The sequence below is a fragment of the Pelophylax lessonae genome, assembly GCF_965119305.1.
Source record: "Pelophylax lessonae genome assembly, chromosome: 9".
NCBI lineage: Eukaryota > Metazoa > Chordata > Amphibia > Anura > Ranidae > Pelophylax > Pelophylax lessonae.
In genome coordinates, this window is record NC_138776.1 from 204,305,909 (window position 1) to 204,331,728 (window position 25,820).

Consider the following 25,820-nt stretch of genomic DNA (forward strand, 5'->3'; position numbering starts at 1 on the left):
ATCTGTATTAGAGGAATTTTGTTGTGTCCTGTTATAATTGTCAATTCATGTTCCTTTCCCTTTATGGGTGATTTTTTAATATTGATTGATGTAATAAACTTTTGTACTTTTTTTTATAATAATTGTGTTGTGAGCTTATACTGTACCATGAAATTACTCTATACTTGAATATATAGGACGAAGGTACATTTTTCATCCCTATGTTATGTAGCACACACCTTGTGCTATATCAAGAAGCTATCACTTTCATGTACAAAAAATTGAATAGTGTATTAACCACTTTACCACCGGAGGATTTTGCTGTCTTACGTCCAGGCCACTTTTTGCGATTCGGCACTGTGCGAATTTAACTGACAATTACGCTGTCGTGCGACACCGTACCCAAACGAAATTGACATCTTTTTTTCCCACAAACAGAGCTTTCTTTTGGTGGTATTTGATCACCTGTGCGATTTTTACTTTTTGCGCTATAAACAAAAAAAGAGCGTAAATTTTGAAAAAATAACAATATTTTTCACATTTTTTTATATGAAATTCCCCCCCCCCCCCCAAAAATGTAAAAATTAAATTTTTTTAAATTTTTGGCCAATTTGATTTCTGCTACCTATGTTTGGTAAAAAAAATTGCAATAAGCGTATTTTGATTGGTTTGCGCAAAAGTTATTGCGTTTACTAACTAAGGGAAAGATTTCTGTCATTTTTGGTGTTTTTTTTTAACAAGTAATGGCGGCGATCTGCAATTTTTTTTGTGGGACTGCGACATTATGGCGGACAGATCGGACCCTTGACTGACATTTTTGACACTTTTGGGGGTACCAGTGACATTACTACAGTAATCAGTGCTATACATATCCACTGTTACTGTAAAAATGACACTGGCAGGGAAGGGGTTAATTTTATTGGAGAGGGAGGGGTTAATGTATGCCTGGTGCTTACTAACGTGTGTGGGGGGAGGTGACTGAGTGACACAGGGACAGATCGCAGCTTTAGCTATGCTGAACCCTGCAATCTTACCCTGCCTGTCACTTAGGAGATCCGCCCGTGGGCGGATCTCATGACTTGATTCCCCGACGATTGGGGAAGAGCGGCGGTGATCACTGCCGCTCCTCCCCTGGCCCGACTCCCGCTGTGAATACAGCGGGAGCGAGCCTCCGGCGGCGCGCGCCGCCCATGAGAGGAGGAGTCCAGCGACGTACGTCTACGTCGCTGGAAGGGAACGAGCCACTTTGCCGCAGTACAGTCAACGTGACTGGTCGGGCAAGTGGTTATATAATTTCAGTTGTATCATCCTAAAAACTGAACGAAATGAATAATGTTTGTGCATGATTGTGGTTATCTTTCAACAGAGATGCCATTCTGCTCTAATGGAGCACAGATGGAGGGGGGGGGGGGGGTTGATAGTCCATCAGGTGTCACTACCTTCTTCAGCCAGATGCTAACTATTTTATCCAAGTTAGGTAGTTCCAGCAGGATTGTGTGAGCTGAAGACACGGGCTGAGCTCTGCTGACCTCCATTATTCAATGATGTGCAAGCAAAAATTCTGTTTTGTTTTTGTTTTTCTTTTATTTTCCTTGCATGCGATTGAGTATTATTTGCAATGTGAAACTTCAACATTCACTAACTAAAGCTGGCCAAACATGGATTTAAATTTGGCCAGTTCAGCAGGGACCGGCTAAATTTAAATCCATGTATGGGCAGGCTGGTTGTACACAAGTCGATCCATCGATCAACTTGTGTACAACCAGCCTTTTGGGTTTTTCCAGAACCATCAGTGCTTCTCGCTATAGCTGGTGACAATGATCATTGTATTCTGATGGAGGAAAAAGGTGTCAGAATACAATACCATAGCGGGAAGGATTCCCCCATCCACATGAAATGTGTGGATGGGAGAATCAGATCCTTTTTTTTTGTTCAGCAAAAAAAAAAAAAAAAAAAGATATAAGATCAACGTATGGGCTGTCTAAGTTCTGGAGCAAATTCCCTTGCAAAGTGAATAGCCAATTTGCCCTTGTAAATCAAACCCACTGTATCTTTCCAATGCATTTATTATGAAAGTGTCTACTAGATGACATGAGATCAGCCTTTATCCTTGTTTGCTTGTATATTGTATACCCTTTTGTTTTTAAAGAGGTCTTGCCCAAAAATGTTGTTTTCAGAATTGACATAGTATAATGAAATACTTTCAATGGTATATAAAAGACGAAATTAGAGAAAATAAGAGAAGTTCATTGTTGGAGTTTGCATACACTTTATCTGTACCAACTTGATATTTTTCAAAGGAAAAAAAAAGAGGCAGAAATTGAGAAGAAGTTCCGTGATGCTATGGCCAAAGAAAAAGCACGAATAGTGGCTGAAAAGTGGAAGGTGGAAATTGAAGACCGGAAAGCAGCAAAACTACTAGAAAAGAAGTTCCAGGAAGAATTAAAGGTAGGGACCATGAATTTGCAGTTTGTGTTCATACGCAGAAACACACAGCATCGGTGTTGTACTGGGAAAATGTGACATAATATTACTGTTATTCTGTATCTATAACATAATCCCTTTTCCATGTACTCAGTACATACAATGTTTCTTTTTTTTTGTGGGTGTAGGAAAGTCATCAGCAATTCTGATTTGCTCTACACATGTAATGTATTATCCAAGGGCATGACCTTAAAGAGTTTTGAATAGACAAAGTTAAAAGAATATATAGTGTATATACATTGCTCAAAAAAAATAAAGGAACACTTTGAAAACACATCTGATCTTAATGGGAAAAAATATCATGCTGGATATCTATACTAATATGGACTGGGTAATGTGTTAGGATCAAAAGGATACCACATCTTTTGATGGAAATGAAAATGATTAACCTACAGAGGGCTGAATTCAAAGACACCCTGATAAACAAAGTGAAAAAAATGATGCAGCAGGCTAGTCCATTTTGCTGAAATTTCATAACAGCAACTTAAAATGGTACTCAGTAGTTTGTATGGCCCCCATGTGCTTGTTTGCATGCCTGACAATTTCGGGACATTCTCCTAATGAGACAACAGATGGTGTCCTGGGGTATTTCCTCCCAGATCTGGACCAGGGAATCGCCGAGCTCCTGAACAGACTGAGGTGCAACCTGACGGCGTTGGATGGACCGAAACATAATGTCCCAGGGGCGTTCTATTGGATTTAGGTCAGACGAGCATGGTATTAATGGTATCAATACCTTCATCCTCCAGGAACTGGCTGCATTCTCTCACAACATGAGGCCGGGCATTGTCGTGCACCAGGAGGAACCCAGGACCCACTGCACCAACTTAGGGTCTGACAATGGGTCCAAGGATTTCATCCCGATACCTTATGTCAGTCAGGGTGCCATTGTCTAGCCTGTGGAAGTCTGTGCATCCCTCCATGGATATGCCTCCCCAGACCATCACTGACCCACCACTAAACCGGTCATGCTGAATGATTGTACAGGCAGCATAATGTTTTCCATGGCTTCTCCAGACCTTTCATTTCTCTCACATGTGCTCAGGGTGAACCTGCTCTCATTCGTGAAAAGCACAGGGCGCCAGTGCCAGACCTGCCAATTCTGGTGTTCAATGGCAAATGCCGGGCAATGAGCACAGGGTCCGCTAGAGGATGTCGGGCCCTCACGCCACCCTTATGAAGACTGTTTTTGATTGTTTGGTCAGAGACATTCACACCAGTGGCCTGCTGGAGGTCAATTTGTAGGGCTCTGGCAGTGCTCATCCTGTTCCTCCTGGCACAAAGAAGCAGATGCTCGTCCTGCTGATGGGTTAAGGACCTTCTATGGCCCTGTCCAGCTCTCCTAGAGCAACTGCCTGTATCCTGGAATCTCCTCCATGCTCATGAGACTGTGCTGGGAGACACAGCAATCCTTCTGACAATGGCACATATTGATGTGCCACTATGGAGGTGCTGGACTGCCTGTGCAACCTCCATAGGGTCCAGGTATCGCCTCATGCTGCCAGTAGTGACACTGATCCTGGCCAAATGAAAAACTAGTGAAAAATAGTCAGAAAAGATGAGTAGGGAAAAAAAAATGTAATTGGCCTCCACCTGTAAAACCATTCCTGTTTTGGAGGTTGTCTCATTGTTGCCCATCTCTAGCATCTGTTATTAATTTAATTAACATCAAAGCAGGTGAAACTGTTTAACAACCCCCTCTGCTACTTAATTGACTAGATTAATATCCCAGGAGTTTAATTTACTTGATGCTATACTCTGATTAAAAAGTGTTCCTTTAATTTTTTTTAAACAGTGTGTATACAGATATCTTTTCATTACAGAAATGTCCTCTGCTGCACTATATTCCTATTTGTTATCAGCCCTGCCCAGTTCATTTCTTTAAATTATAGTGAGGGTAGGTGTTCTATAGTCCTAACATATTTTCCTTCCAGGGCAGACAATGCTGCTCCTCCTCCAGTACAGTAAGTGAGCATTATCACCTTAGGATATGAAGTGTGTTACTGCCAGGATCATTGGGCAAAAATAGAAAACATGCATGGAAAAAAGAAAAACTTAAGCAGCCAACATACTGTATTTAAGGACTGATAGTCTGCAATACATTACATTTTTGTTCTTAGGTCTAGATACTTATTTATTTTCCTGAACTGCCTTGGGGATCACCTGTGCACAGGGCTAGTTCTGAAACCTAGCTGTCACTGTTCTGCATCCATGGCTCTGCCAAGTGGTAGGTGGAAGTGACAACAAATGCTTTGGGTGCAGTGTTGCCAACCTACCAAAATGAAATTTACTGACCAGACACTTGAAATTTACTGGCACTGCCAAGTTTTTACTGACATTTCTAAAAGTTACAAAATTAAAATTTTAAGTGCAAATTTTAGTATTAAGCCTGGGTTCACACTGCTGTGGTGCGAGACACCACATGTTATTCGCACAGGAATCACAGCATATTCATGTGCCAATTACATGCAGTGTCTCTGTGTTCACACCCATTGGGCAATCCAGGTCTGCAAGTTGTTAACTTACAATACACTCCGCAATCGGTTCGCATGGAATGGTTGCGATTAAGATTTGGTGCTAAACCCACAGCAAATTTGCTGTGAATTCACACTGCATCTAGTGTAAACCTAGGCTTAGGCTACAAACAAGTATAATATGCAATAAGTGATGGGATTTAAGGTAGATATTAAGGAAAAAAATATTTCTCATTATATTTTTGATATAGTTAGTAAGTATCTCAGGGACAGGACTCAGGAGAGCAAGAAGTTAGAATGGGCAGGCACACACACACACACACACACACACACATATGAAATTATCACCTCACCTACACGACACGTCTCCTTGTGAGTCACTGTAACAGTCAGGGCAGCTGTTAGAAATCATGGGGCCCACTACAGCCTACCTGATGGGGCCCCCTTTAATCCCACTTTTGGCCCTGCCCTCTGCTCCACCCCTGACCCCTCCCTTGACTCCACCTGTTCAGTTTGTGCTCGCATGCACCATACAATGGACAAGGGTGGAATTGTGATGGCTCTATGGGTGACCATTTGTAAATGGTCTCTAATCTGGTCTGGAAAAAAAGAAAGAGATGCAGTCCTTTTCCATAGTTTTTTTCTGTCCTGAACTGACATAGAGGTAGGTGTAGACCTAAATAGTGCTTTCAATTAGGTCCACATGAAAAACTGACAGGCGGCCCTAACTATAAAGCTTGTAACGTTCTTAACCTCTTCACACTGGACACATGCATTAATACAGCCTCTTGGTGGGTGGGCCTTAACACCGATTGGTCACATATATGCGTACCAGAATGTACACATTGCTGTGCCGAAAGCGTGGCCCTGTGCGCTCCCTGGACAGTTATCGGCGATTAATGGAAAGCTCCTAATCTCTACTTGTGATTGGGAGCTTTCCGATCATGGTCAGGAACACTGTCCCACCTCCTAGCATCAGAAACCTCTTAAAGGGCTTGGAGGCACTGGCATTAAGGGGTTAAAGAGGAGTGGTTGCGGCATTAAAAAATGCACAGCCCCTCCCCCCAAAAAGTATAGTATACTCTTACTGTAAAGTATACTCTTACTGTGTCTTCTGAACATCATCAGTGAGTCACACTAGTATTCGGATACAGTCCCCAGAATCCTCACTGTGTCTTCTGAACATCAGCATTAGGATATACACAGAGTACAATAGGCGATCTATAGCTTTGTCACAGCGCATCACATGGCAGTTCATTTCTGACTTTATGGCTGTACTGGGCAGCAGTCTGTAACACTCAGTACAGTCATAATTGAACAAAGTCAGCACCGTAACTGCCATGTGATGCGCTGTGACAGAGCTATAGATCACTTGCTATACTGTATGTTTATCCTAATGCTGATGTTCAGAAGACACAGTGAGGATTCTGGGGACTGTATCCGAATACTAGTGTCATTCACTGTGTGATGCACTGCTGCCATGCCTCCGCAGCTGGGACTAGTGCTGCTGCTGCTCCCTGTCAGTGTCAGCAGCCTCAAGTCGGTCTCAGCATTTGTCCTGATAGAGCAGGACATACACAAATTCACTTCGCCAGAGCAGGCAGCCGGCCGACCGGAACTATAACTTATCTTGTTGAATTTAGCAGGTATTCCCCTGTTCATGTATGTAGCTTTATACAGAGAGAGTGTCTTATTTATAATTGCCTTCCAGGCCTGTACTGTAGGCGGTCTGGGTTTTTTCCATGAGAGTATTATTAGTTTCCTAGCGTAATAAAGTAAAAGCGTCAAAAGAGAATGGGTGGCGTTTTTGTGAGCCAATCCATCCACGAAAGAGACACACCTCCACCACTGGCTGTGCCAAAATGGCTGTCACCTCAGCTATGCAGTCCATGACTCCCCTTCAAAATGCCTGAATCTCCACACACCGCCAAAAAATATGATCAAAGTCTACATGAAAAGAAGTGCATCACCAGCAATCAGGGGACTGTCCAGGATACAGCTTCGCCAACTTAGGCGGGGTGAAGTATATGCGATGCAAAAATTTATATTGGATAAGATGATCTCTGGAAGATACCTGGACAGATTTATGTCCCATAAATCGCCCCAATCATCCCCATCCAATTGTGGGAACACAGCTTCCCACGCTGCTCGGCAGCATGCGAGGTGCTCCCAAACATCTGTAAATAAATATGTAAAAAATTCCTCAGTCTTACGCCTATACTGTGAATTAGTCTCCGCGCTCCAGGAAGCACCAGCACACCGGCTGGTAAAAGTTAAAACCAATGTAGCAGCTACTTAAACAAATATGCAGTATATTTGGTGATAAATAAACAAAGAATAATAGTAGCGCTTGAAACAGTGTTAAAAAAGACTCTAAAATAAACCATAAAGAGTCCCCCAAGATGTCACTCTGGTAAGTGTTGAACTCCTCCCAGCATATGGAGAATAGTCCTGTAAAGTTATTCACTGTTGGTGCATCAAAACATCCATCCCCTGAGAATCCGAAACTCCAACAATTCACAAACCGCAAATCATTCGTGTAGTTCAACAGGGTCACCAGTATTCCACCACCAAGTGCAGGGGGGCAATAAGAAATGGCCACTCACCAGATCACGTTGCTCACTTACTCTCATAAGTGAGCACACCTCGCATATAATCAATGCCCACGAGTAGAGATCAGCAAGGGTTAAATCCAAGATTGGTTCAGTGGTTCTCTTCCTCTCATGCTCCCATGTGCGTGGAAAACAAAAAACATTCCCCACTAGTGCAATATGTCTGATAAGATTTTATTCAAAAAATACCACCACAGCATACATCGCACTCACTTGTAAAAGAAGTAGTAAAAGCTTATCTCGTGTACTGGCAGGTTCGGATCCTCCACTGCTACATCATAAGCTGGATCTGCACACAGCAGCTAATTGGTTCACCTGAGATGGAATCAGTGATCACAAAAATCTGGAATGGTCATGTCTTCGAAGACATGACCATTCCAGATTTTTGTGATCACTGATTCCATCTCAGGTGAACCAATTAGCTGCTGTGTGCAGATCCAGCTTATGATGTAGCAGTGGAGGATCCGAACCTGCCAGTACACGAGATAAGCTTTTACTACTTCTTTTACAAGTGAGTGCGATGTATGCTGTGTTGGTATTTTTTGAATAAAATCTTATCAGACATATTGCACTAGTGGGGAATGTTTTTTGTTTTCCACGCACATGGGAGCATGAGAGGAAGAGAACCACTGAACCAATCTTGGATTTAACCCTTGCTGATCTCTACTCGTGGGCATTGATTATATGCGAGGTGTGCTCACTTATGAGAGTAAGTGAGCAACGTGATCTGGTGAGTGGCCATTTCTTATTGCCCCCCTGCACTTGGTGGTGGAATACTGGTGACCCTGTTGAACTACACGAATGATTTGCGGTTTGTGAATTGTTGGAGTTTCGGATTCTCAGGGGATGGATGTTTTGATGCACCAACAGTGAATAACTTTACAGGACTATTCTCCATATGCTGGGAGGAGTTCAACACTTACCAGAGTGACATCTTGGGGGACTCTTTATGGTTTATTTTAGAGTCTTTTTTAACACTGTTTCAAGCGCTACTATTATTCTTTGTTTATCTGTAAATAAATGTTTGTAGATAGTGGACAATGTTTTTACCAAGGGATCCTTTTTAAGCAGGGATTCCATCCCGCCCACCCGGACTTGGAGGCCAGCTGTACCAAATTGAGCATGGAAAGCATGTCTGAGCTTGAAATAGCGGAACAGATGGGAATTGGGGAAATTAAACTTACCAACATCTTAATATTATATTGCGTCCAGACAACTGGATGTGGGTGGGCAAAAAAGTGTGGCAAATGAGGGTTCCTTCATAATGGTGTACGGGGAGAAATTGCTCCCCCTCCCTCTTTCTCCTCCACCTTACCGGCCACCACCCATGCTCTCACCATTGCCCTCATAGATATAGTAAAATTATGCCCCAGGACCCCGCTTCACGAGATGTGACAAAGCCTCATAGGAGCCCAAAATGGCCGCCTCCAGGGCAATGGCCGAATCATCGTCAGGACTATTCAGCCACCAGTGGACAAAAACGAACTTACCCGCTACCAAATATTGCTATAAATCAGGGACCGCCAACCCCCCTTTCCTCCATGGCTGCTGTAGGGTTTGTGGCCTAATCCTAGGGTGGCGACCCTGCCATCAAATGTTAGTAATAAGACAATCAATATTTTTAAAAATACATTTTGGAATCCACACAGGAGAGTTTCTAAAAACATACAAAAAAAGAGGCAAAAATTTAATTTTAAGTAGATTATTTCTACCTATGAGTGTCAAAGGTAGCTTTTGCCAAGATTGTATCTGATGTCTAAGCCGTTGCTGCAGTAGAATAACATTTTGTGTTAGAAATAGGGATGATCGAACGGTTCGGGTCCACCATCGGTTCGGCCCGAACATTGGGTGTTCGAGGTTCGGCCGAATTTAGAACTTTTTGCCCAAAAAGTTCGGAATTCGGCAACCAGAACCGCCCAAAATGCAATGCTTCAGGAAATGGGCTTTAAAAGCCCGTGATTGGACCAGAACCATTAGCAAAAGCCAATTGAGGGGGCAGGAGAATGCTAGGAATGTGATTGGAGTGACTAGGGGGTCCCTAGACCAATCATTAGTGAATACGCCCCCCAGTATATAAGATCGCCCCCGCCATATTCCCAGCATTGTTATACTGGACATGGAAGAGAGTGGAAGCAGTTCTGTTAATTTTACTTTAAAAGTGTCATTTAGCTATTTTTAGTGTGAGGAAAGGGATATCTAGTGTAGTTAGAGTGCTCCTTTACACTTAAGTTAGCTTCAAAAATTTAGTTTCTGTAGGGAAAGTGTTAAGTGTCAGGGGACCGTAGTGTAGTGTAGGGTTAACTGACAGTGACTGCTATGGCAGGGTGACAAAACCCTTCCATAGCAGGGTGACCGCTATAGAGAAATGATCATTTCTCTGCTTCGGGACAGGAATGTGGCTTCTCACCAGCAAGCATTTTTTAATGCTGCAGGGGCTGCCACTGCCAGTGCTTTTTTGAGGACATGTTTAATGTCAGACATGACATCTGAATATGTGTATAGGGGGTATATATAGACATATATGTCTGAATATATACCCCAAGACATATATAGGTGTGATAGTAGCAGAAATAAATGCTTGCGCTAATGAAATCATTTACAGTAATATATTTCTGCTACTATCACACCTATATATGTCTAGGGGTATATATTCAGACATATATGCCTATATATACCCCCTATACACATGTTCAGATGTTTTGCCTGCCTCAAAAGAACCCCAAAAAATGCCAAAAAAACGCTAGTGTCAAAAAAAAAAAATGCCCAGGTGTGTTTTTGCTGGCATTTTTTGGGGGGTTTTGGAGGCAGGCAAAACATCAGAACTTGTGCACAGTACCACTATACACAAGTTCAGATGTTTTGCCTGCCTCAAAAGAACCCCAAAAAATGCCAAAAAAAACGCTAGCGTCAAAAAAAAAATGCCCAGGTGTGTTTTTGCTGGCATTTTTTGGGGGGTTTTGGAGGCAGGCAAAACATCAGAACTTGTGCACAGTACCACTATACACAAGTTCAGATGTTTTTCCTGACTGCAAAGAACCCAAAAAAATGCCTGCTATTAAACCGGCAAGGTGTTACAGCAGAGAAGCCATACTCCTGTGCTTAAAGTTTTCTAATACAAACGATCTTTTTTTTTATGGTTCTGGACATGCTACAGAGCTGAAACTTCACAGGTACACCTTTTAGACCCCCCAGACACAAAATCACACAAAAAAAAGTTCTTAAAAATTGTCATTTTTGATAAAAAAGCCAATTATTGAAAAATTTAAAAAAAAAAAAAAAAAAAAAAAAAAAGAGATTTTTTGATTTTTACTTTGGATTTAGTATCTGGGGGGTCTAAAAGTGTACATGTGAAGTTTCAGCTCTGTAGCATGTCCAGAACCCCCCAAAAATTAGCATTTTCTTATAATTTTTATTAGAACAGGAATACGGCTTCTCTACGGCGCTTTTTCTTGCATTTATCGGGCATTTTTGGAGGCAGGCATGACTTTTTTTGGATTTAGTGTCTGGGGGGTCTAAAAAGTGTACCTGTGAAGTTTCAGCTCTGTAGCATGTCCAGAACCAGAAAAAAAGATAATTTTTCAGTAGAGCAGGGATGGTGGGACCCCTCTTTTACACTTATATGATCTTTTTTTGGGGTTCTGGACATGCTACAGAGCTGAAACTTCACAGGTACACCTTTTAGACCCCCCAGACACAAAATCACACAAAAAAAGTTCTTAAAAATTGTCATTTTTGATAAAAAAGCCAATTATTGAAAAATCAAAAAAAAAAAAAAAAAGAGATTTTTTGATTTTTACTTTGGATTTAGTATCTGGGGGGTCTAAAAAGTGTACATGTGAAGTTTCAGCTCTGTAGCATGTCCAGAACCATAAAAAAAAAAGATTGTTTGTATTAGAAAACTTTAAGCACAGGAATATGGCTTCTCTGCTGTAACACCTTGCCGGTTTAATAGCGGGCATTTTTTTGGGTTCTTTGCAGTCAGGAAAAACATCTGAACTTGTGTATAGTGGTACTGTGCACAAGTTCTGATGTTTTGCCTGCCTCCAAAATCCCCAAAAAATGCCAGCAAAAACACACCTGGGCATTTTTTTTTTTTACGCTAGCGTTTTTTTTGGCATTTTTTGGGGTTCTTTTGAGGCAGGCAAAACATCTGAACATGTGTATAGGGTGTATATATAGGCATATATGTCTGAATATATACCCCTAGACATATATAGGTGTGATAGTAGCAGAAATATATTACTGTAAATGATTTCATTAGCGCAAGCATTTATTTCTGCTACTATCACACCTATATATGTCTAGGGGTATATATTCAGACATATATGTCTATATATCCCCCCTATACACAAGTTCAGATGTTTTGCCTGCCTCAAAAGAACCCCAAAAAATGCCAAAAAAAAACGCTAGCGTCAAAAAAAAAAATGCCCAGGTGTGTTTTTGCTGGCATTTTTTGGGGAATTTTGGAGGCAGGCAAAACATCAGAACTTGTGCACAGTACTACTATACACAAGTTCAGATGTTTTTCCTGACTGCAAAGAACCCAAAAAAATGCCTTCTATTAAACCGGCAAGGTGTTACAGCAGAGAAGCCATATTCCTGTGCTTAAAGTTTTCTAATACAAACGATCTTTTTTTTTCTGGTTCTGGACATGCTACAGACCTGAAACTTCACATGTACACTTTTTAGACCCCCCAGATACTAAATCCAAAGTAAAAATCAAAAAAATCTCTTTTTTTTTTTTTTTTTTTTAATTTTTCAATAATTGGCTTTTTTATCAAAAATTACAATTTTTAAGAACTTTTTTTGTGTGATTTTGTGTCTGGGGGGTCTAAAAGGTGTACCTGTGAAGTTTCAGCTCTGTAGTATGTCCAGAACCAGAAAAAAAGATCATATAGGTGTTAAAGTTAAAGGAGGCTCCCGAACCACATCCCTGTTCTACTGAAAAATTATCTTTTTTTTTTTCATGGTTCTGGACATGCTACAGAGCTGAAACTTCACATGCACACCTTTAAGACCCCCCAGATACTAAATCCAAAGTAAAAATCAAAAAAATCTCTTTTTTTTTTTTTTTTTTTAATTTTTCAATAATTGGCTTTTTTATCAAAAATGACAATTTTTAAGAACTTTTTTTTGTGTGATTAATAGTTAATGGGGCATGACCCAGAACCCTAGGCACTTTTTAGGGGCATTTATTGGGTTTTAGGGCTTAAAAATGGTGTTTTTTGATTACAGAAGTTCGGGTCCCATTGATTTCAATGGGGTTCTGAAATCCGGGCCGAACTTTCGTGAAGTTCGGGTGTTCTGGTCGAACCGAACTTTTCAAAAGTTCGATCATCCCTAGTTAGAAAGTCTGAGACTGAATTTGAAATATACAACCCAAGATATTTTACCTTATCCACTTGTTCAAGTGGGCAAGTATCCGGCGCTCTACACCCTGGAGATGGTGTTTTCAAGGGGAGAATTTGAGATTTTCTCCAGTTAACCTTTAATCCTGAATATTTTGAAAAAGAATTGAGAATATCCAGCACTGTCAACAAGGAAGACTCAGAGTCACGTAGAAAAAGAACCATGTCATCCTCATAAAGTGCAATTTTCTCGGACAGTTTACCCACTTGTATCCCCTGTATCTCCGTAGAGTTCCCTAAAGCCGTCGCCAAAGGTTCTATCATCAAGGCAAAAATACCCGAGGACAATGGACAACCCTGAAGGGTTCCCCTCCCCACAGAAAAACTTTCCGACAGCGTGCCATTTAATTTTATTGCAGCCATAGGCTGTTTATACAAAATATCGATCCATTTCGAGAATTTAGGCCCAAACCCAAATTCCTGAAGTACAAATCCCATATATCGCCAGTCTATGGAATCAAAGGCCTTTTCAATATCCAAAAAAAAAATCAATATTCCACCACTGGAGATCTCAGGTCCCAACTGGGTATGCGTAAATACCCTTCTGAGGTAATGTCTGTAGTTTTTTTTGGGTATAAACCCCTTCTGGTCAGGAGAGATAAGATGGTGAAGGACCGTCATCAGTCTGGTAGCTAAGGACTTGGCAAGTATCTTGACGTCCACATTGAGCAGCAAAATAGGCTTATAGGAGGTGGACAAGGAGGGTTTTTTGGCGGATTTAGCTAGTACTACAATATGCGCTTCATACATGGAGAAGGGAAGCATACCTTTTCAGAAACAGTCCGCATAAAGACCAAGCAACCTAGGAACCAGGAGCGCCGCGTACAGCCTGTACCACTCCACCTGCAGGCCATCTGATTTGGGTGCCTTATCAACGGGAAATTGTTTGAGCGCCATAGCTATCTCCTCCTCCCTAAGATCTTGCTCGAGAAATTCCCCAACATCCTCCAGATGTAGACAGATGCAGTGCACCGAGGATACAAAACAACTCCTCATTGTCGTAAGATGATATAGACATATAAAGTGTACTATAGAAGGACCTGAAAGTCTGCAGTATATCCTCCCTACTTATCAATACCTTCCCAGTCAGGGATGTTATGCCCGGGACCACATTCCGAAGACTACCAGTCGCTGTAAGTAGGGCCAATAAACTATCATTCTTGCCCCCCTTTTCAAATACATTGCATGCCTTTTTTTGCAAGGAGGCGGATGTGAAATTTTGATAATAAAGCTGTAATTCCCTCCTAACTAACTGTAGTGCCGGCGCTGTATCTGATGAGGGCATTGCAGCATAAACACTGGCACACTCCCTCTCTTTATCCTCCAATAAGGCCACCTCTCCCCTCCGCTCTTTCCTAAGGGCCTTAATGGCAGATAAGTACATCCCTCTGTTAGTAGCCTTAAAAGGCATCCCACTCCAATTGTGGAGTGGCAGAGCCTTCATTTATCTGCCCAAAAAATCCATATGAGACTTCAACATCTCCACCACTGCTGGCTCTCCAGTCCAGCTCAGAGCCAGCCGCCAGGGTTCCCTCGACCTAAAAAGCCTGAGTTGCAGAGTAATTTGCAGAGGGGTATGGTCCGAGACCCCCCCCCCCAGGTAGGTATGTGGCTTCCGAGATCATGGGCAGGAGGAAGGCTCTGGAAAATGCCATATCAATTCTGGAGGAGGAAGCATGTGCCGGGGACAAATAAGAGTAACATCTTTTAGTAGGATGCCTCCACCGCCAAAGCTCCATAAAAACCGCCGTCTCTGCCCAATGCCTCAGATCATAATTAGTAGCCCGATCTGGATTTGAAGTATCCAACGAGTAATTCAAAATGTTAGTAAAGTCCCCAAAAACAAACACCTGAAATGGGGAGTGTGGCGCCAACTTCTCCAGTAAATCCTAAAGAATCTTGCCAGAGAATGGAGGAGGAATGTATACCCCCACCACCGCTAAGTGGTGGGAATAAATATTAAGCACAACCACTACATAACGACCATCAGGGTCGGTAACAACCACCTCCACTGTACATGGTAAAGATTTATGCAGGAGAATAGACACACCCTGAGCGTACGAAGAGAACGTGGCATGTATAGCTCTATGCACCCAGGGACCTCTCATAGCTAGAATTTTATTACCCAACAAGTGGGTTTCCAATAATACCATAATATGTGGGCACTGAGACCACAAGTATTTAAATACCAGTGCTCTTTTAAATTTAGAATTCACTCCCTGGACATTCCTGAAGATGTTTTTAATATCCGTTGCAGTATTGAGTACCATTAAAATGGAAATAGGGTAAATGTCCAATAAGATTGAAATGGCCCAGAGCCATACATGTCCACGTAGCCTGCTGACCTAAGACATAATACCACAAAGCAACCAAAACCAAAACATGCATCCATCCCCCATCCCACCCCCCCAAAAAAAACCCCTCCCCTAAAGTCTATCCCTGTCCTGCCAGCACAGGTAGCTACAACTACCACCCGTCTGTAGGACTTAAAACCCAAACCAAAAGAAAAAAGGGGGAAAAAAGCTATTGCTATATTCTCTCCCTCGTGTCTGAGGAGCTCTGGCCCCAAATGAATCTCTGGAGTCACCAGTTACAGGATGTAGAGGTGAGCTGTCAGCAAACAGCCTGATTGATGCCTTCGAAAGATCCCAGTCCACGGATCAGGCACAATGGATCAGTCCCCCAGCATTGATAGACAGAATACTTCACCCAAACCATGACACTGTACTCAAAACTGTGATTCAGATAGTAAACCTGTCTGCACAGCCTTCAAAGCCTTCAATCAGATACATCAGATGGGGATTGAATAAACTTCACGACCCCCTTATGTTCCACATGCAGCTTGCTGGGGTATAGCATGCCATATTTGAATCCTTTCCCCCTCAACCGCTTCTTCACCTCAACAAATGACCTCCTGCGCCTCTGTATCTCTTGCGAGAAGTCAGGAAAAAAATGGACCGTGGCATTTTGATATCGGAGTTGGGAGTGTTTTCTGGCTTCAGCTAGTATTAGATCCCGGTTCCTGAAATTTAGGAAGCGTACCAGAAAAGGCCTTGGGGGGGCACCCTGTGTTCTTGGACCCATAGGGACCCTATGAGCTCGTTCAACGCCGTATGCCGCTGACACTTTAGTTAAAGCAAGAATCTCCTTAAAAAAAAGTCTCAGCAAAGCTAGCTGAATTCTGGCCTTCTGCCCCCTAGGCAGGCCCATCGCTCTCACATTTTTCCTGCACAGCCTATTTTCTGTATCTTCTGAGCGAGCCATCAATATTTTCATGGTATGCTGTAAGTCTGTAATGACTCTTAGATTAGAGGCTGCTGCGGTATCTTCTATGAGGGAAATGCGGGATTCCGCTGTGGTCAGCTGACCCCTGAACTTGTCTAAGTCCTTTCTAATTAAGCCACATTTTAGGACCAGAGAGTCTGTCTTGCCCATCAAAGTAGTTTTGCTGGCTTCTATGGCCGCTAGGATGGCAGAGGTAGCCACCTGCTCCCCCTTCGGTATTGTACCTGATGAGACTGATGATGAGACTGGACTATCATCTGGCTCCATCACTCTCTCCATCTCCATAAGCTACCTTAGATCCACCTGCACAGGGATTATTCTCCCAACTTCTGACGACAGATTGGCCGCTGCATGTGTGACCGCCGGGAAAAGCCTCGGCTTAGGAGGTGGTTGCTTCCTGCCCGATCTACCCTTCACCAGCATGAATGGCAGGGAGAGTCCCCGATCCAGTAACCCAATGAGTCAGGCTTGCTAAGTAGGGTAGATAGGGTAAGATAGGTAACTGCAGTCCCTAGATAATTAATACAGGTGCTGCCAAACTGGAGCCGGAGCTCTCTCCCTCACGCCCTCACGTCCGAACACATCCTCCACAGCCATATTTTTAATTGGCAACCTTTTCCTGTTACTGGCAGGAGAAAAGTGCCCATTTTTTACTGGCTGCCAGTAAAAATACTGATGGTTGGCAACACTGCTTGGGTGCATCAGGAGGAGGAGGACAGGATTCACAGATCTCCCACTCACGATTGGGCCAGAAGTGGCAGCCACCTCCTGGTGGACAGTGGCAGGATCTGCAAAATGCAACTTTTGCTACTGAAGTAGTTCACAACTCATGGGGGGGCATAACTTTAACCTTTTTGCCTTGAGTGGTAAAAGACTTTGTCCCAGCACTGCTCCCTTTAACAATCAGGAACCAAAGAGTAATGAACAATGTCCCCAGTCTTTAGTGATTCCTGCGGCTGTCAAGAACCATGCCTGGGAAAATTAATATAAAGAATGAGGGCATTAAGGTATTAATTTAGGGCCCTTTCACACTTGGAGTCCATCAGGCGGACTCCGTTTTTCTCAGCGGGGCATCGATCCTCCGATCCCCCGCTGAGCAGGCGGATGATAGCTGTGTCTCCATGCTATGTGCTATTTCCATCCATCCAGATTTGACAGATCGGATCGGATGTCAGCGGACATGTCTCCGCTGACATCCGATGCCCCATAGAGATGCATAGGGGTGACTGTTCAGATCCGCCAAAAAACTGACAGGCGGATCTGAACAGTCCGCCTATATGAAAGGGGCCTAACGCTTTACAGTTACAGTTTCACAGTGGCAGATGTTCAGAACTGGTTTATTTTGAATATGGGGATTGAAGAACTTGGGGATCTGGTAAATGTTTTGGTAAATGTTTTGATATGAGATCCCATCACACATACACACTGTTATATTCCTTCATTGTAGTTTTACAGTTAGGGAAGAAATTTAGCTTTAAATAGTAGTAAAGATCTTTGTTACTGTCATGTCTCCATCATTATATTGTCATGTTATTCTTATGAGAGTTTTCACAATGTGTAATTTACTGTGTAACCTACTGTTCATGTTGTACCAGCGCCATCTAGTGGCCATTCACATATTACATATTGGAACAATTTTTGTCCCAGCCCAGCTACCATAGCTTTCACCTATGAACTTTGGTGACATCATCTTCCCTCCATATCTTGTTTTCTACAGGAAATTCAGCTAGAGGAAACACAGCTAGTTGCATCCTCCCTCATCTTAGTTTATGGCGGCATCGCTGGTGTGTATACTCTTATGGATGCTTAACATTATCATCCTGTATCTATGTCTTGTGTAACTTACATCTTGTGCACATTTCTTGTATTTGCATTGCTATGTACAGTAATGTCTTATATGCATTGCCACATGTCAGTATACATTAGTAAGTGTATTCTCTTTTCTGTTCCACAGTTTTATCACACTCTAATTTCACGTATTTCCTTGCAATAAAAGTTGAAGTTGGACCTTGCTCCTTTGTCAATGCATTGAAGGAAATCAGGGTTATACTGCCTGTCAATCTATGTACCCTCACACATAGGGAGGACAGAACAGTAAAACAGCGACCTCCTAACAAGCTAGAGACACAGTAAAGCTGCAGATTCTGCACAAGCTGATGCAAGACGCTGTGACCTCTCACAAGCTGCAGTGAAACAGCAACCGAGTACAGGTTGGACCACGTGATACTGAACCCCACACAGTGCAAGTGTGCAAACCTGCTACCATGTCAACAAGCAAGTCTGATCCATTGGAGACAAGGTCCCACACCTCAGCCAGTTCCAGAAGCTCAAAGAGGTCAGTGAGAAGCTCCACTATTGCCATTGCCCGCGCAAAGGCTGAAGCCGCCAAAATGCGAGCAGCATTTGCTGAACAAGAGAGACAATTGAAAATAGAGAAAGCACGCATGGAAGCAGTCCTAGCTGAACAACAGGCAACATTGGAAAAGCTAGAAGTGGAGAAGGAAGCTGCAGCCGCTATCGCAGAAGCAGAAGCTTTAGAAGAAGCAGCAAACTCCACAAGTGATAGACTCAGCAACATGCTTGGGCCTGAACCTGGTCATCCTGATAACCTGAAACGCACTACAGACTACATACTGCAGCACTCTAAGTCAGGTGACAGTCTGCATTTAGGACCAGGAGCAGAGTCAACCCCTGCTAAAGAGCAGCAGAATCCTCACACACGGCAAGCAACTTCTGCTGACCATTCTCCTCATGTTAAGCAAGAGAGCAGTTTTGCATACCATCATCCCTCAGTGCAACCTGAAGTAGATGGTGACTATTACAGCAACAAGTTGACACCAAAAAGCTATACCAGCCCGCCGGGACCTTTACACCACAACTTATCTCCGAGTCCATCAAGCAGAAATGAAGGTATGTCAGACTTCCTTAAATTCTTTGCCCGACGTGAGCTAATAACCAAGGGTCTCTCCAAGTTTAATGACAGACCTGAAGGCTATAGATCATGGCGATCATCATTCAAGAATACGATCAGAGATCTAGATCTGTCTACAAGTGAAGAAGTTGATCTTCTAGTCAAGTGGCTAGGAAATGAGTCAGCAGAACATGCAAAGCGGATTAGAGACATTAACATTAACTATCCATTTAGAGGGCTGAACGCCATATGGGAGAGACTTGAAGAGTGTTATGGCTCACCAGAAGTAATAGAGAACACACTATTCCAAAGAATTCAAGATTTTCCCAAAATTCATAACAAAGGTTATCAAAAGCTTAGAGAACTAAACGATCTGCTGATGGAACTCCAAGTTGCCAAGGACGAAGGAGACTTGCAAGGTCTAGCATACTTAGATACGGCGCGTGGTGTCAACCCCATTGTACAAAAACTACCTATTAGTCTACAAGAGAAGTGGATCGCTCAAGGCTCCAAGTACAAACAGCAGTACAATGTCCAATTTCCTCCATTTTCATTCTTTGTGGACTTTGTGCACCAACAAGCAAAGACCAGAAATGATCCTAGCTTTGACTTCTCAATGTTTGACACCGCATACCCCAAACTAGGTAAACCTGTCTCACCTCGCAACCTGAAAGGTACACCTGTTGCAGTACACAAAACCAGTGTATCTCTTAAAGACTCCTCAATCAAAACTTACAGTACTACAGAGACTGAGAAGGTCCCAACAAAAGACCTGCACAGAGAGTGCCCTCTACATAAGAAACCACACTCATTGCTGAAATGCAGAGGATTTAGAGGACAACCTCTCAGGGAACGCAAAACCTTCCTCAAGGAAAACCATATTTGCTACAGGTGTTGCGCATCTACCTCTCATCTCGCAAAAGACTGTACAGAGAACATTAAATGCTCAGAATGTGACAGTGGAGAGCATATTACAGCTTTACACCCTGGGCCACCTCCATGGACTCTCACACCTTCAGACCAGGCTGCAGAGCACGGCGGGGAGGAGAGAGATACAAAACCTCCTGAAGTGACACCCCAGTGCACCCAAGTCTGTGGAGAAGGTCTTAGTAACAAATCATGCTCTAAGATTTGTCTGGTTACAGTGTACCCCATTGGTCACAAAGAGAAAGCCATAAGGTTGTATGCCATCCTTGATGATCAAAGCAATAGATCTCTTGCTAGCTCAGCTTTCTTTGATATCTTCAGTATTAAAGGACATAACTCTTCATACTCACTTAAAACTTGCACAGGTGTGAGTGAAGAAAAAGGCAGAAGAGCTACTGGTTACCAAATCGAATCTGTAAATGGGGAAGCATCCTTGCCTCTGCCTACCCTGATCGAATGTAACCAGATTCCAAACAATAGAGAAGAGATTCCTACACCTGAGGCTGCATCGCATCATTGGCATCTAAAACCCATAGCTCATCTCATTCCTGCACTTGATCCAGAGGCTCAAATAATACTCCTGCTGGGAAGAGACATCATAAGAGTCCACAAGGTGAGAGAACAGATAAACGGTCCTCACAATTCTCCATATGCTCAGAAGCTGGACCTAGGGTGGGTCATTATAGGTGATGTCTGCTTAGGAAATGTCCACAAGCCAACCACTGTAAATTCTTTTTACACGCATACATTGGAAAATGGACGTCCATCCCTCTTTCAGCCTTGCCCTAACAAATTCCTTGTAAGAGAGAAGCCTGCAGGTATGCTATATTCGGACTTTACTGAAATCCAGAACCCTTCTTGTGGTGAAGACCTAGACCACTTAGGATGCACAGTGTTCCAGAGGACAAAAGAAGATCACAAGATAGCTCCCCCCTTTGAAGATGAGACCTTTTTAAAAATAATGGAACAAGGAATTTTCAAGGATGAAACAAACACCTGGGTTGCACCACTTCCATTCAAAACTCGGAGACGCTGTCTCCCTAACAACAGGGATCAGGCCTTAAAACGCTTCTGTTCACTTAGACGCAATTTCCAGAAAAGACCAGAGATGATGGAACATTTCTTCTTATTTATGGGCAAGATATTTGAAAACAACCATGCAGAGGTAGCTCCACCTCTGAAAGAAAAAGAAGAATGCTGGTATCTGCCAATCTTCGGTGTTTATCACCCTAAGAAGCCAGGTCAAATCCGAGTGGTGTTTGACTCCAGCTCACAATATCAGGGAGTCTCCCTCAACAATGTTCTTTTGACAGGACCAGACCTCAATAACTCTCTTCTAGGTGTCCTCATCAGATTCCGTAAAGAATCCATCGCTATAGTTGCTGACATACAACAAATGTTCTATTGTTTCCAAGTTACAGAGGAGCACAGAAACTTCCTGAGATTCTTCTGGTTCAGAGACAATGACCCCACCAAGGACATCATAGAATACCGCATGAAGGTACACGTTTTTGGCAACAGCCCATCTCCTGCAGTCGCAATATATGGACTCAGACTCTCTGCCCGAGAAGGTGAAAAAGACTATGGACAGGATGTTAAGAAGTTTGTTGAAAGGGACTTTTATGTTGATGATGGTCTAAAGTCACTTCCCTCACCAGAAGCTGCAATCAGCCTACTCAAGAGGACTCAGACTATGCTTTCATGTTCAAACCTCAGATTGCATAAGATAGCTTCAAACAGTAAAGTTGTTATGGAAGCTTTTCCTACTCAAGATCACGCCAACGACTTGAAAGACCTAGACTTGGCTACAGACACAATACCCATGCAGCGCAGCCTGGGGCTCAGCTGGGATCTCAAGTCTGACACCTTTACCTTTCAGGTCAACCAAGAGGAAAGGCCCTTCTCACGACGTGGTGTCTTATCTACAATCAACAGTCTGTATGACCCACTTGGGTTTGCAGCACCCGTGATCATCCAAGGTAAGACTCTGCTCAGAGAGTTAACCACAGATACATGTGATTGGGATTCTCCACTTTCCTCAGAGAAAGAGGCACTATGGATAACATGGAGAGACTCTTTAAAGTCATTATCTAACCTACACATACCTAGGTCATATACCCACCTCTCTCCAGCAGAGGTTCAGTCTAGGCAACTGTTCATCTTTTGTGATGCTTCAGTAAAAGCAATTGCTGCTGTCGCTTACCTCAAAACAATAGTCAATAAAGGTCAAGTTCAAATTGGCTTTGTAATGGGCAAGGCGAAGCTGGCACCATGTCCTGAGCTCACCATACCAAGGTTGGAACTTTGTGCTGCTGTTCTGGCAGTAGAACTAGCAGAGCTTATTGTGTCAGAAATAGACATACAACTTGACAATACAGTGTTTCATACAGACAGCAAAGTAGTGTTGGGCTACATTTACAATGAGACTAGGAGATTCTATGTCTATGTACACAACAGAGTGCAAAGAATTAGGAGGTCAACACAGCCTACCCAGTGGCGCTATGTACCAACTGACCAAAACCCGGCAGATCATGCCACAAGAGCTGTTCCTGCAGCCCACCTCAAAGACTCTACCTGGCTCACAGGGCCAACATTCCTCTACAGACCAGTAGTGGACACTCTTGAGGAAGATACATTTGAGTTGTCAGAGCCGAATTCTGATGCAGAGATTCGTCCTCACGTTTCTGTACTCACCACAACAGTTTCTAACAGAGATCTTGGATCTGAACGATTCAACAAGTTTTCCACATGGAAATCGTTAAACAGAGCATTAGCTGGTTTGATCCACATAGCCAGATCTTTTAGAGCCACATCTACAAGATCAGAACATTGTAAAGGTTGGCATTACTGTCATAAAGCCTATACATTGGATGAACTCACACAGTCTAGAGACGTTATCATCCGGTGTATCCAACAAGAAGTTTATGCTCAAGATCTTGAACACTTCCAAAAGCAAAAATGCGTTCCTAAAGACAGTTCCCTTAAGAGACTTGACCCATTTATAGATGATAATGGACTGTTGAGAGTTGGGGGACGTATTTCTAAGGCAAAACTTGAGAGTAAGGAATGTAACCCAATAATACTTCCAAACAGTCATATTGCATCGTTACTTGTGCAACACTACCATGAAAAGACCAAGCACCAGGGACGTTTGTTCACTGAAGGAGCTTTACGGACAGCTGGATTCTGGATAGTGGGAGCAAAAAGACTTGTGAGTAGTCTAATTTTCAAATGTATCACTTGCAAAAGACTACGTGGTATATTTCAGTCACAGAAAATGGCTAATCTTCCTGCCGACCGACTCAGTACAGACCCTCCCTTTACAAATGTTGGTCTTGATGTGTTTGGCCCTTGGTCTGTCACTACACGACACACCAGAGGAGGTCGTGCAAACAGCAAACGCTGGGCAGTCATATTCACCTGCATGAGTATTAGGGCTGTGCATATAGAAGTCATTGAGTCTTTGGACACATCCAGCTTCATAAATGCTCTCAGACGTTTCATTTCTATTCGAGGCCCGGTCAAACAAATCCGCTCTGACAGAGGCACTAATTTTGTGGGAGCCTGTAAGGAACTGCAGATCCCCTCAAACATCGACAGTGACCATGTAGAGAGATATCTTGCTGACCAAGACTGTAAATGGACATTCAATTCCCCACACTCCTCTCACATGGGAGGCTCTTGGGAGCGTATGATTGGTATAGCCCGCAGGATCCTTGATTCTATCTTTCTACAGCTGGGGACTTTGAAGCTTACCCATGAGTCTCTTACAACCTTTATGGCCGAAGTAGTGACGATCATAAATGCCAGACCTTTGACTTCAATATCCAGTTATCCAGAAGATCCTCTTTTACTCACTCCTTCTATTATCCTCACCCAAAAGGTTGGTATGGTTACAGCTCCCCCTGGTGAGTTTAGCACTAAAGATTTGTACAAGTGTCAGTGGAGACGAGTGCAAACTCTAGCGGATGCCTGGATAAATGGAGAAAACAATACATCCCTACTCTACAGTCCCGGAATAAATGGCAAACCAGTAAACCCAACATGAAGGTTGGTAATGTTGTTCTTGTAAAAGGCTCTCAGTCAAAAAGAAATGACTGGCCTTTGGGACTGATAACCAAAGTATTTCCAAGTGAAGATGGAAGAGTCAGGAAGGTGGAAGTGAAAGTCTGCAGGCAAAATGAGCCTAAACTCTTCCAGAGACCTGTTACTGAACTGATTTTGTTACTCTCTCCAGAGAATAGTTAATGTGGTATCCTTGGGATACCAAGCGGGGAGTGTCATGTCTCCATCATTATATTGTCATGTTATTCTTATGAGAGTTTTCACAATGTGTAATTTACTGTGTAACCTACTGTTCATGTTGTACCAGCGCCATCTAGTGGCCATTCACATATTACATATTGGAACAATTTTTGTCCCAGCCCAGCTACCATAGCTTTCACCTATGAACTTTGGTGACATCATCTTCCCTCCATATCTTGTTTTCTACAGGAAATTCAGCTAGAGGAAACACAGCTAGTTGCATCCTCCCTCATCTTAGTTTATGGCGGCATCGCTGGTGTGTATACTCTTATGGATGCTTAACATTATCATCCTGTATCTATGTCTTGTGTAACTTACATCTTGTGCACATTTCTTGTATTTGCATTGCTATGTACAGTAATGTCTTATATGCATTGCCACATGTCAGTATACATTAGTAAGTGTATTCTCTTTTCTGTTCCACAGTTTTATCACACTCTAATTTCACGTATTTCCTTGCAATAAAAGTTGAAGTTGGACCTTGCTCCTTTGTCAATGCATTGAAGGAAATCAGGGTTATACTGCCTGTCAATCTATGTACCCTCACACATAGGGAGGACAGAACAGTTACAGTTCATATACTTTTAGCCAAATAAAGCACACAGTTAATTATTGGAATTGCTAACATAAAATTGTAACGTCGAACAGTTTTGAACTTATCTAAAGATTTCTTAAATGGCAAAGCTTTGCGGTTGAATACTGTATATTGCTATGTATGAAGCTTGCACCGTTAGCTTTTTTGGAAAAGCAGAATAAATTGATAGTAACATATTGTATTTGAGCTGTCTCTTGACCTTTGGTAAATAGCACTCAAAAGGATATTGTCCCAGCTCAAGAACATTGACCAATCGATACTACATGCTGTGACCTGCTGTGATGCAAGTAGGATTCTGGGTTTAACACTAACTAAAATAAGAAGTAATTTACTCCCTGTATATAGCTTTTCATAACCAGCGGAGGGAAACGTACATTCTTAATTAAAATCAGGGATGTCAACATATTGCAGTAATTATTTCAGTAAATCTGACAGGAAAAAAAAATGAAACTCATTTAAAAATATTAAGGTTTATTTTTCTGTTTCCCGGATTCTGTCTTGTAACCTTTAAAATAAATTATAAAATGGTATGTCTGATTAACTCACATAGAGAAATATACACCCTTTTGCTAACTGTATTCCATTTAAAAAGGATACTACAGGTGCATCTCATAAAGTTAGAATATCATCAAAAAGTTAATTTATTTCAGTAATTCAATTCAAAAAGTGAAACTTATATATTTTATATAGATGCATTACACACAGAGTGATGTGTTTCAAGTATTTCTTTCTTTTAATTTTGATGACTATGGCTAATAGCCAGTGAAAACCCAAAATTCAGTATCTCATAAAATTAGAATATCACATAAAGCCGATTAAAAATATGTCCATGTACAGTAT

The 25,820-nt window shown here is 42.4% G+C and overlaps 1 protein-coding gene across 1 annotated transcript in view; it reads left to right on the forward strand.

Annotated features, from left to right (window-relative positions):
* Positions 1–25,820, forward strand: part of SH2D4B (SH2 domain containing 4B) — a 449,800-nt gene that overhangs the window by 183,680 nt on the left and 240,300 nt on the right. Inside the window, exon 3 of the mRNA XM_082266823.1 lies at positions 2,280–2,427. Within this exon, the coding sequence (XP_082122949.1) occupies positions 2,280–2,427 (148 nt within the window). The remainder of the gene's footprint in view (positions 1–2,279; positions 2,428–25,820) is intronic.